This window comes from Tiliqua scincoides, chromosome 2, assembly GCF_035046505.1.
Source record: "Tiliqua scincoides isolate rTilSci1 chromosome 2, rTilSci1.hap2, whole genome shotgun sequence".
In the NCBI taxonomy this organism is placed as follows: Eukaryota; Metazoa; Chordata; class Lepidosauria; order Squamata; family Scincidae; genus Tiliqua; species Tiliqua scincoides.
Window position 1 is genome coordinate 134,021,989 of NC_089822.1, and position 13,088 is coordinate 134,035,076.

General features: G+C 44.1%; 1 protein-coding gene across 1 annotated transcript in view; it reads right to left on the bottom strand.

The window, feature by feature from the left end:
- LOC136639939 (inactive dipeptidyl peptidase 10-like) overlaps positions 1-12,281 on the bottom strand; it is a 39,183-nt gene extending 26,902 nt beyond the window's left edge. The window contains exons 1-5 of the mRNA XM_066614643.1: positions 12,246-12,281; positions 6,219-6,333; positions 5,464-5,559; positions 2,354-2,448; positions 599-673 (exon numbers count right to left, since the gene is read on the bottom strand). Of these exons, the coding sequence (XP_066470740.1) occupies positions 599-673; positions 2,354-2,448; positions 5,464-5,559; positions 6,219-6,333; positions 12,246-12,281 (417 nt within the window). The remainder of the gene's footprint in view (positions 1-598; positions 674-2,353; positions 2,449-5,463; positions 5,560-6,218; positions 6,334-12,245) is intronic.
- Between the last annotated feature and the right edge of the window lie 807 nt (positions 12,282-13,088).

Sequence of the window (13,088 nt, forward strand, 5' to 3'; positions counted from 1 at the left end):
GACTTGAGTTGAGTCACCTGGTCACTGCCCCCGCGACTTGACACAAAAAAGAGTCCTAACGGGCGCACTTTCCAAGTCTCCAAGTCACCCTTTAGTGACTCTAATGGACTTGAGTCAAGCCGCCCCGCCCCCCACCTTTAAAAAGCGTGTTGTGGAAAAAACGGGGCTGGCAAACAGAAACTTTTCCGATCTCTTATATCAACCGCCAACCTGCCATAGAATGGAATGGAAGAAGGTGTGGAGTGAGACAGCATCTAGCAGGAAGTTCATTAAGAAGCCTTTTGTGCCAGCAGAAATGGCTGGACCAACAAGGAAAGCAAGATGGATCCCCCACAGCTGACTTGAAGAGGGACCCCAGGATGATGAGTCAGCACTTCTGCACAATTGTCTCGTTTGTGATTCTCCAAGGCAGGAACAGGGAAAGACAGCCAATTTCAGTCCCCATTGGCCCATTCAAGCTTTCATTTATGATAAATATTGACCTTTCCTTGTGAAAAAAAATCCCTATCCTCAGAAATTCATTTTAATTGTCCTGTTTTACTCATTGGGTGGGTCCTTCCAACCAAACTGGTAGGAGATTTGGTCTCTCACAGCTTACCTGTTGTACATCACAAGCCAAGAGCAGGAACTGGAGGTCTGGAGATACCTGGAACTGGGATGCCTTCAAGAAATGCTATGGAACAAAAGGGAGAGGTGTGAGGGAGGCTGAACTGGTGCTGTGGTGGTGATGGCATGTAAGAGGGGGAAAATGCACTCCTTGGGCAGTGGTACTCAAAATTTTCTGGCCAGTGGCTCCCTTGACCCCCGTGGCTGTTGGCCATGACTCCCCATCATGTTCCTGAGGGCTGGAAGTGACGACATTAAACAGGAAGTGGCCAGAAATATTAACTATATTAAATATTAAACTATATTGACCCTTATATAAAACTATTTAAACTATAATATAATATTAAATATTAAATATATATTAACTATATTAATATTAATTATATTAATCGTATCATTAATTAAATACAGATCTTAAAAATATATTAGTAATACACAGCAATATACATGCTTTATAAATGATCAGCTGCTGATGCTGATCACCAGGATGCTAGAGTAGGTAGATTTTGTCTGGTCCAGGAGGACTCATTTTTTAAAACTTTGTAAGCATACCAATATAATTGTTTTATCAAATGAACTTTGTGAACAACCAGTCTGACCAACATTACACACACACACACACACCCCTGTGGACCCCAATCCAACTAGTCATTTCTCCCATTCTCCTTGGATAGGATTGAACCCTTTATTAATTTAATGAAATCAAATTTTTCCAGCAGCTGGTGGGGAAAACAAAAATAGACCATGAAAATATATCAGAGATGATAAGGGTTTAGTTAGGAAGTTGATTTGTCTCCTATACTAGGAGATGCACAGCTCAAGCCTATGCATGTCTACTCAGAAGTAAGTCCCATTAGAGTCAATGGGGCTTACCCCCAGGAAAGTGTGGATAGGATTGGGCTGGCAATCACTTCATCAATGGCTGATAAGTATTCCCTTCAAACAGCAAGATTCATCACTTTAAAAATACAGCCTCTCCTCTTCAGTCAACAACAAGATTAATAAAACACTTTAAAAACTGTTCCCTTTTTCTGCTTTTGGCCAAGTAAAGTGTGTGCTTCTCTCTCTCCCCCCCTCCCTTTGCCAACTGCATGGAAACAACTTTAAGACCCCTGGTGACTGGTAAAATAGGAAACATTTGATTTGGGGAGGGGGAGGAAAGAGGGAAGGTTTGGAGATCGAAAGGGGGGAGTGGAAGAGGGAGGAGGTTGAAAAGAGAGATTTCACTTTGATGAGAAGCGATCCCAGGCTGGGAACTAGGAACCAACCAGACAAGGATCAGTGAGGGTTAAGGACTGCAAGCCGATCATGCTCAGAAGCGGGCGGGGCGGTAGCAACCACTCTTGCAGCTGAGCAACCCCCCTTTCTTCTGCTTTAAAAAAAAGCATATTCTGCCCAGGGGTGTGACTGTATCGCTCCGAGAGGACATCCCGTGCCTCCCTTTTGAGTTCCTGGTGCCTCCTGAAAGAGCCTCGCTGCACAGTTTGAATAACACTGTTCTTGGGGGTAGCCTTAAATGTGACAATAGCTGCTCAGACCAAGGATGGGCAGGTAGCAAGCAGGCTGAAGACTAGGTAGCACAGTACAAAGGTACTTTGCAGAGGTACAAAGCCACCTTCCTCAATGACGTTGTCCAGATTGAGGAAAGGCAGCAGATTTGGGAGCTTCCAAACAGACCAAGGCACTGTCACCATGTGATGCTCAACATTGTCATTAGCCATCATTCAGCAGAAGCAGCTGCTCTTACCAAGTCTCTGTCCTCCACCAAGATGGTGCTGTTCTTTTGGGGTATGTGCCACTTCCTCATCATCCCAGTATTGCTTAGCACCACTAGCTCATCATCTGTAAAAATGAAGGAAAGCCAGCTGAGCTCCTACATGGGCTTTTCACCAGAGGTTGTTCCTGGTATTTGTTACTTAAACAACATTCATCTTACACTTTGGTTGGTCTCTGCCATTGCATGTGTGGGAAACAGGTACAGAAAAAGAAGGGAAACTGAGTGCAATCACATGACCATAGAAGAACTAGGAAAATAACTTAGGCGTTCTGCTTTCCAGACTTACTCCAGTTTTACAGAGCTCCCTTTTCAAAGCTATTCAGAAGTTCTTCCTACTACTGTCACTCATGAGTACTTACCTGAAGGACCATCTTTTCCTGCATTAACCTATCTGAGTGTTAACATTTTCCTCAGAGGCCCATTTCTTGATGTCCTCACTTTTCGAAATGGGGTGAACAATGACTGGGGGTAGAGTTTTTTTTTGTCATTCCACCCCAGTTTTGGAGCACTTCCCCCAGGAATACTCACATGCACCCCCCAGGAATCACTCTGGTCTTTCCAGAGCCAAGTGATTACTGCAAACACTCAAGTATAAGTTAACCCCACAGATAAACCAAGGGTAGGCTTTGAGCCAAAAATCATGGAATTTTCTACAATCCTTGGATAAGTTGGGGGGAAAGGGTTAAACTTAGGGGAGTGTCTGACTATAGTTTTGTCTGTTTTTATCCGAGGTCAGCTCCTCAAAAATAACCTACCAGTAATTGATACCTAAAGACTGTACAGTCTCTATTAAAAATGTAGTAAAAAATCATGAGATTCATTAACTTTTTAAATGAATAAAAATGTATCTCATGATTTTTTACTATATTTTTAATAAATTAGAGACTGTACAGTTTTTAGGTAGCAGTTACTGGTAGGTTATTTTTGGTATACTGGTAATACAACCTTTTTGTAAACACTATCAGATTAAGTGCACTGCAAGCAACATGCCGGTAGAACTATTAATCAAATTCTTCTTTAAAGTGCCTGGTGTGTTAAACCAGAACTCTACATATCACATATACTATATATAATGTATATAACTTATATGTAAACTATAACACATAACTGGGAGTGTGCAATTCAATTCACAGCAGAGACCCAAGCAACAAGGAATGAGCAAGTGCAGCTACTCATAGTTGTAACCCTATTTACTCAGAAGTAGACCCATTGCTTTCCATGGGTAATGGTGTTCTTAAGTAATGGTGCACTGAATTGTAGCCTTGGATTTTGTTTCAAATGGAAAGAAGGATTACGCCCTGGTGTTTTAAAAACCAGACCTCTGCCAACCATTTCCAAAATGGAATGAGGGTGTAGGAGGGTCTGCTAAAGAGAACGAGGCTTGCTTGATTTCAATGGAAGCCTTGAGCCTGGGCTTGCTTTTTTTCTCATGGGGGAGAATAAAAAGTTAACTTCGGCTGCAGCTTTGCCCAGGAGGGTTTTGCCATGGAGAAGTTGCCTCTATCTCTACATTGTCCTCTGGCTGTCATGACTTGCTTGAACAACCCTGCCCCATGAGTGACCCACAGATAAGGAGAGGAGATGATCTAAGCTCGATTTATTGGCAGAAATTACTCGCCTTATAGGCAAGTACCTACAGTATTTTTAGACCTTGTTTTTCATTTGTCTGTCTATCTCTGTGTGTGTGTTTTCATGCTGAATTTTGTTACTGCATTGCTGTATTTTCATTGGATGTTACTGTTATTTTAAAAACATTTTGGTAAGCTGCTCTGAAAGTCTGTTGACCGAAGAGAATGGCATAGGGAATTGTAAGAAAATAAGTAATAAAACAAATACCAACTAGGCAGCAGTTTTTCCCCAAAGCTGTTTGTGGAATCTAGGATATCTAATACCATCTAGGATACCCAGATGAACCATTTTTTTTAAAGGGGCACTTTGATACTGTGGTGATTCAGATAACCGGTATCTCTTATGGGTTTGCAAGGAGATTTCTATGACTACTTTAAATGAACGTTCACCAAAAATAAATTTTTCACTGCATTTGCTTGTGCGGAATTGGGATGCTTCCATGCAGGCCCTTTATCTTGTTATCGTGAAAAGAAGTAGGAAAACAGAAATCAGAAATTTAGTACCCATGTTGAAGAAAACTAAAGCTGAATTAATACGGAGCAGCTCATCACAGGTCTGCCAAGCTAACCAAGGAAGCATTTAAACCAGCTGAACCTGCAAATAGGTGCCTTCCAATCTGCATCAGAAATGGCCCTTGTTGAGTGGAACTTACTTCTGAGTAGATATTTTAGAAGGATCTTGATCATGAGGCCAATGTAGGCTTACAGAGTACCCATGGCTAGGTAAAATAGCACTATATAAAGTGCTGCATGGAATTGGCATTTTAAATCTGCTTCCTGCTAATTGCAGAAAAGCAAAGCCTTCGGAGCAGTAAAGAATTATAGGGTTGTCTTGCAAAGTGGTTCAATTAGCCCCAATAGCCGCTCAAAACATCCACATACAATATACTGTGTTTCTGAAGTCTTTTCAGGATGTATGCTCTGCAGTTGTTGTTGTTTTTTAACTGAGCTTCTAGGGCTTTCATAGAGGCTTTTCAAGTGCTTCTCAATAAGAAGGTAAGGAAATACAGTAGAGAACAAATATTGAAAGAGAACAAATATTGAAAGATATATTGCCTCCATGATTACTGATCTCACCCTGCACAAAAGAAAGCATTGGATATTTCTTGGTCACATTTGATCATACCACATGTTCAAATGTAGAAAGTTTGAAACCTGTTGCTCTGGTGGAACTAGTGGCATCTGGCAGCTCCATTTCAAATCAAGCTGCTCTGATTTATCAGAGGTGACATCAGGTGTTGGCCAAGGGTCCACCTGGCTGAGCTGAGAATCCCTCTGGCTGAGCAAACCTCTGAACCTCAGCCCAGTTCTGATAGCAGTGCCCAATGTGCCATAAGGGGGCAGATGGAGAGGCAACTAGTGCAAGCCTTTGCCCAGGGCCCCCAGCAACTACCAATGGCCCAGTGACACTTCTTAATTACAGCACACACCAGAGGAAACAACACAACTCACCTGTCACCCAATGGAGCAGGGGTTGATGAGTTTGGAACTCATCACTGTCCAGGTCAGCAAGAGTCAGTGGGGAGCGGAAGCCCAATGGGGGGTCTTCTGGACAGAGAAAGATCAGAATTACCAAAAACAGCCAATGGTATGTGTGTGCCTATCAGGAAGGACTGAAGGAGCCACTCAGCTCTGGAAAAGAGCCCTTGCAGGTTCTTGCTTTACTGTGGATTAAACTCAGGACAAACAAGCCTTGCCAAGCTAAAGCAGAAAGGCTGTGCAAAAGTTGGGTGTCTGCAACGTAAGGTTGCCAGATATCAGGTTTTCAGCCCAAGACTTTGGTTTTGGAGAGCCACCTCTATTCTGTTTGCATGCATCCACATAGATTCCACAACTGATTTCGGGTCCAATCCTATCCAACTTTCCAGCTCTGGTGTAGCCACAATGCAGCCCCATGGAAAGGGAACACATGTTCCCATATCTTAAGAAGGCCCCAGCGACTGCCCTTCCACCATAGGATGCAGTGTTCACCCTACTGGCACAAAAGCACCACCACTGGAAAATTGAATAGGATTGGGCCCTCAGACTGCAAAATCAGTGGGCTTTCAGCAGAATGTTGTGCTTAAATGGAAACATGAATTAACTACATTACACTCACACACAGGTATTCCTTTCAATCGCCCAAGGGCAACACATGTATCCCATTTTCCACAGAGCCCCCACCCCCACCAATGAAAGCGGCCTGACTGTTGACATCACCTTCTCACCTGGAGTGAGCATTAGGATGGCCACAATGATCACTGATGCCAACATGGCCACCACCAGCATGGAGATCCCAATTCCCTTCCAGTTGCGAGGTGTGGAGTTGGAGACTCCCATGCTCTGAGTAGAAATAGAGGGGGAGAAGCCTCAGTTACAACATACTACAGCGCGGTCTACTTTAAGCATAAAAATGATGAGAGTGTCTAATAACTGCCAGGGTGACTTTGGGGTTATTGTTTTTGTAAACGACAAAGTAATAACAGCTCTAAAGGTTTTGGGTATAATGACCTGGTGGAGTAAACGAGACTACTTTGGAGGAGGCCCCATAGCTCAGTGGTAGATGTTGGCATATAGAAGGTCTCAGGTTCAATCCACTATTTCTAGAGAGGACAGGTAAAGACTCCCACCCGAAACCATAGAGTGCTGCCAGTCAATGAAGACAACAATGGGCAGGTGGACCAATGATATGACTCAGTACAGAGCATGTTGTCCATGCGACTTCCTCCACTATTTCTGGTTTCTTCTTGGTCCTTACAAGGACTATTTACATGCCGCATTGTACAAGTCTCTGCAGGTCCACACATCATTATGTGTCAACGACTGTACAGGAATTCATTTTAAAAGTGAATCCAGGGGCTGGACCCCTCAAAAATTTAGACTGTGCATATTACAGGCAAATGTTCCTGCTGCTCGTACTCGTAACAGAGCATGTCTGTTACAATCCGTGTAAGCAGGATTCCAAAGGGAGCCCATCTGGCTCTTCCAGGTACACTTCTGCAGAAATTGCCATGGCATCTCAGTGTGCCTATTTTAAACCTGGTTGATACTAAATTCAATTCCTGGCCTCACTCTAAAATGTATCTATTTTAAAAGTTAAAAATAATCACAGATACTCCCTAAAATTGACTTTCCTCCCAATTCCATCTTCAATGCATTGACAAACTGCTGACCAATGTGCCTGACTCTCTGCTGAAATTTGCAATGGTGTCCCCACTCCACAAGGGTACTTGAACCTAGTACTGGTGCTGTCTTAGTGTCTTTGCATTCCCAATCTTCCCTCAATGTCCTGCCCCACCAATGCCAAGCATTTTCTGTCTCCCCAGTGAGGCCATGGAGCTGTCCAAGAGGGCAACAGCAACACCCAGGTTCTGCAGTTCACACTGCTACCCCACTCCTCTCTAGATGTACATTGGCCAGTCAATTCCTCCTCCAAGTTCAGTGGCCTTGGTGCTGGCAGATGTGTGCTACACTAGCCAGAGCTCCAGCTTGGACCGGTCACTGTCACTGCCCCTGAGACCTCATAGTGCTTGTGGAGGGTCTGAAGCTGGGTGTATGTGACCAGTTGGGGTGTGTCAGGTCCCCCAAATCTGGGGGCTTTTAGGGTTGGAGGCATTCATCTTCTGGAATGCTGGCCTTGAAGTGTCCAGCAGGATACACTGACACTCCCTAATGTAGTATGTGCAGGGAGGAGGAGGGGGTTCCTTTTCCTCCTCTTCTCAGGAGGTCCCATCTGATTCTGTCTCCAGGCATGGACTTGTTCTGTCAGGTAAAAATCATCTGATCTTCGCCAATCTGTGCGTGCCTCAGACTGGGACAGGATTCTGTGGTGCTCATCATTTTGGTTCGCTCCCAAAGTCTCTTCCTCTGTAGAAGTTCGGGGTGCTAACAAGAGAAAAAGAGCTGATAGGGCCTAGAGCCCTTATTGATCTGTAGTACCCACAGGGCTTTCAAACTAATTGCCTGGCACCATTTCTGCTCTTCTCCCTCACTGGTATTTTCAGTCTTAATTAAGAGATCACTTCGGAGCGCTTCCAAAGTGACTTGGATGAGAGCCCAGGGTGGGTTCACAGTCCACCACCAGACTCATCTTTGCTCCCTGTGAAAGCTCTGCAGTCAGGCTTGTCACACTTCAGTAGCAGCCTTGCAGTTCCCCCTCCTCTCTAAGAGTAATGATTGGTTTGTGTACAGTAATTGGTGTCATCACTGAGACTGAGTGGCGGCATTTGCATTTTGCAACATCCCACAATCCCTGCATGAAATCTCATCTTTGCTTTTAGAGGCGAAAGAGAATTTTTCTGGGAAGCGACCAAGGCACAAGCTTCCCCCCATGTCAGATGTTCCTGTCCTTATCCCTATAGTAATTATTCTAATGCCAGAATGGTGGGTTATATGGTTCCATCATAAAATCAGAGAGAGAGAGAGAGAGAGAGAGAGAGAGAGAAATATAATGTAAGTAAAGCAACCTGAGCTCCCAAACGTGCCCTACAACTACCATGGAGAGATGGGGGGGGGGGAATCTATGAAGCCAGTGAATATATGGAAAATATATCAGTGTCACCAAAAAGGAGGTGCCACAGTGTTCAAGCAATAGCCCATAACTAGGGGCAGTCTAAAATGGTGAAAACAAAATGCTGCAAAAGCACATGAAATTGGGCTTATAAAATGTGATATCCTGCTTAATTCACAAAATAACACCCAAATTTACTTATTGAAATGGCTGCGGAGCGTCCGTTAATAATTCTGAGTGCTTCTGACGGTGTTTTTAAGTCCCAAATTCCACACGCAGCTCTGCTGCTTAACCAGCTGTAGAGTCTTCTGAGCATGCTCAGAAGCTGCCAAGGAAAATCAATGGAGCCCTATGGAAAGTGAAACTGAGTCGCACTGTGTATTTACATGTGAGTAGGCAACCATGCCTCAGCCCAGAAGGTACCCCCCCCATGGTAAGGTTGTTGGTGTTTTGTTTTTTTCTCCTGCAGTTTAAAACTATTTTTAATAGCAATTCAATGCTACATTCACTTCTATTGGTTTAAGAGCCTCTTTTTCCACAAGCCATACATGGAACCTGTCTCTGTACCTGTTGACCAATAACACTCTTAAATAAAAGCAGTTTTTAATTAAAATATGGAGGTAGTACAGTGAGGAATGTGTTTTTTCTTATGTTTATGTTATGTTGCTGCAATTTCCAACCATAGCTTGGCATGCTATGAGACAACCCACATTGCCATTGTGATAAAAGAATTATAAAATGTGAATTTGGCTAAAGTAGTGTGGATCTAGCAAGATTTTGATCAGATGTTCCCTAAAATAGTGCCCCTTAGATAAACTGGAACCAGAACCCCTTGGCTCAGGAGTTTATGAGCCCTGCAAAGATGGGTTTACAATGAGCACTTGCCAGCTCTTGACCCACCCGCTGGGCTCTTCAGCTTCTGCAATATCGCATTTTAAAATTGGTGGCAAAGGGAATTAGCCTTCCCTATCTGACTCAAAGGGCAATATTTTATGATAAAGTCTAATATGTTGACCCGTAAAATATCTTTTAAGCCATATGATTAACTGGACTGTGATCCTGTCATTGAGGGGAACCATCCTGTAAGAAAGTCTTGTACAAACCCCACTGAATGAGTGGAAGCAACACAAGACAGTGATAGAGCACTCCGTCTCAGTGGCATCACTGGGGTTTGCATCATCTGGTGAGGGAAGCCAGCGCGTCACCCCCATGATGGACCTCCTCCCATGCAGGGGGCAGGGCAATGCCCAGGGTGGTGAGTGTGGTGATGCTCCATTACCCCGCACCTGATGGCTTTTTGGCTATAACCTTTGATAGAATGAAGATATTTCAACACGGTTTATTCCACTGCATTCGGCATGAAAATACGCATTGAATGATATATGTAAATATACCCTTACCTCAAGGAGACTTCTGTGAGTGCCTCACCAATCCAGGATGCAGCCCGTGCCCCATTGGTTGGTTGGCAACCTTCAGTCTCGGAAGACTATGGTATGAGCCTACAGCACCTGGTATTCCCAGGTGGTCTCCCATCCAAGTACTAACCAGGAATGACCCTGCTTAGCTTCCAAGATCAGACAAGATCAGGCATGCATTAGCACAACTGCATCAGCGCTGGAATGTTTGATCAGATTGGGCCATTAGAAGCCCTTACAATAATAGGCTGTGATTGTAATTTCGTACAGCTTAAGATAAAGTGAGTAGTGCCAATTCCAATTCCAGTTGTTAACCATTCATTCACACAGTGTGCACCAGTTTTTTTTCTGGTTGGTCTCCACATCAGCCCTTTGAGGTGCGTTACTACTGCACACATTTTAAATATGGGGAATTGAGGTTAAGAGATATTAACCAATCAAAGAATGGCATAGCCTTTGCACCTAGATCTCACAGGCCTCCTGGACTGCACTAAATCATGTCAGTCAGTCAATTCACAATAAAAGGGAGGTTCTGGAGAGAAAGAGAGAGCGAGAACATAACAGCCCTGCTGGATCAGGCCATAGATCTAGTCCAGTTTCCTGTGTCTCACAGTGGCTCACCAAATGCCTCAGGGAGCACACAAGACAACAAGAGACCTGCATTATGGTGCCATTCCTTGCATCTGGTATTCTGAAGTAAAGAGAGAGATGGTTTGAAAAGGACTAGCTATGACTCTCAAAAGTCACCTTTATTGTAACCACCAGGCTATGCTTGAAATATAGAGAGGAAGATGAAAGGCCGTTCATAAAAACTGCATATCCCACTTCCACTTACCCAATTTTAGCCAAATCACCCATGTCAAAACTGCTAAAAACAATACCTATGGGGACTGGGGGAATTTGGGCATTGCACCAGACACCATCCCACTCTAAAAACAATTTTAGGTAGATCCCAGTTCTTCCTTGTTTCACCCAAATGCTTTACTCATGGCTTTCTCTTTTTAATATGCCCCTACCCAGGAGGACATCCAGTGAGTAGACCTTATTCTTTCAAGCACTGAGGAGGAAGGGGCAAGTTGAGGGAAGAATCAATACTTCTGAAGGCAGAGAGTGCATGTGTGTGAGATAAATTATACTGACACAGAATAAGATAGTAGAGTTTCAGACTGTACCACTTTGGACTGCTCTCAGTGTGTGTATGCATGTATGCGATATTTGTGAATGCTCCACCACAACAAAGTTCCTGCCAATGCAAACGAAACAAACTCCCTGCCTGTAGAAAACTAGTACAGTAGAAAGAAGGCACTCTAAACCTTCTGCTCTGATGTGTTAATTTACTATATGCAAGGTTATTGGTTTTTTTTCTTTTTTTAAATGTGAAGGAACGCTAAGAAATCTCTCTCTCTCTCTCTCTCTCTCTCTCTCTCACACACACACACAGAGTGGAAGAGTTGAGAATGCTACCACCTTAGCTTTATCTCTCCATTCTGCATCATGTGTAAAACAGCTCTGAAAAGTCTATTCAGAAAGGGTCCAGGATTGAACAGCCCCCACTTGTTTAGTGTTGATGCTCCTTTAAATGTAACCTGGAGCAGCTCAGCAGTTGTGACTAAAAAATTGTCAGCACAGAAAGGCAAGGGAAGTGCCAGCAATTTTTCAGAGCACCTGATGAGCCCTATGTACTCATAAGATGCCACTTTCAAACTCCTGTTCAGGTTTTTACTGTGCATGGGCTACTGCCCATAGCAACTGGTAACTGTTGACCAGTTTGAATTCATCCTGATACAGCCAACACAAAATGCTAAAAGGCTGTAAAAATGTGAAATAAATATTCAAATCAGCAAAGCGTTTCAATCTAGTACTTTCCTTCTCTCTCAGGAGTGTGGAGGGACTAGTAATGCTTGGTGACTTACCATGAAGCAAAAACAACTCATTTAGAAAGAGCAGACACATATCGTCCAAAACTAGGTCTAAACATGTGTGATGGGCAACATCACAGATAATGAAATAAATCTTGGACTACATTTGCCTTGCAGACAGAAACTTTCAAGCCTCACTCCTGGAGCAAGCCAGAATGCAAGAATTCCCTAGCTCTGTGCTTTATCTGTGCCTCTATTCTGCCACAGCATATACAATATTCACACATACATACATACTCAGGGCTTCTGAGAAAAGTGAGGTAGATAGGGGGTAAACTGCCACCAGGAGGTTTCACTCTAAACCTGCTGTAGGGCAACTGCCTTGGGCCCACTGATCCCCCAACTGCCTTCCCTTCAAAAAAGTGTTTCAAGGCAGGGTGAGTTGAGGCTCAGGCAAAGGACAAGACTCACCAGAGCAGTGGTCATGTTCGGATGGGCAGCAATCATGCTGAGGGCTGCCTGGAGAAGTCCAATGCGCAGGCAAGCTGTGGCAAGTCACCTCTTTGTTCCCTGGAGATTTGTCAGGTCCTCTGTAGCTCAGAAGTCGCACCCGGTATCTCTAGGCCGTAGGCAAGGGGTGTTTTTCCCCTGCAAGAAGTCTGAACGGTTGACCAAAGCCGAAGCAGGGGGGATCAATCAAGTTGACAGACACAATCTGGGCTCCCTCAGCAAGAAAAAGGAAAAAAAAAACCCAAAAAACCTTGCCGATGGCTTGGCAGGGAGCACGGCCAATTAAGGAGGATGGAAGGAGAGGGGGAAAAAAGAAAAAGAATATTCAGGCAGGAACCCAGAAGGTGTGTTAACTATTTACAAGACGAGGGTGGAGAAATCAAATGAAACCGGAGGAGCCCAATGTTTAATGGCACGAGAGTCCCAAACTTGCCAAGGCTTCAAAGACAGGTCCGCTTGCTCCCCAAATATTGCCACCGGTCCATTTAGGCCACTCAAAACACAGTGTGCCACCCACCTGCAGAGACTGAACATGCGTACTGCAGAAAGGTACCTGCGGAGGGACAAGCTCTGGGTGCCTCAGGCAAGAGAGCCAAGCCCAAAGAACACCAGCATCACACAACCTCCAGGGCCTCCTGCCAATTTGCTTTGAGGGAACATTTCTTTCAGTCCTGGTCCCCTGAAAGCATCAAGAGCAGCAATTCATCCCAAAAGATGTTATTGAGCTTATTTATACAACAAATATGATGGACCCACCAGCTTCAAAATGAGCTATTCAGCAGCATAGTGTAGCTGTAGTTTGAA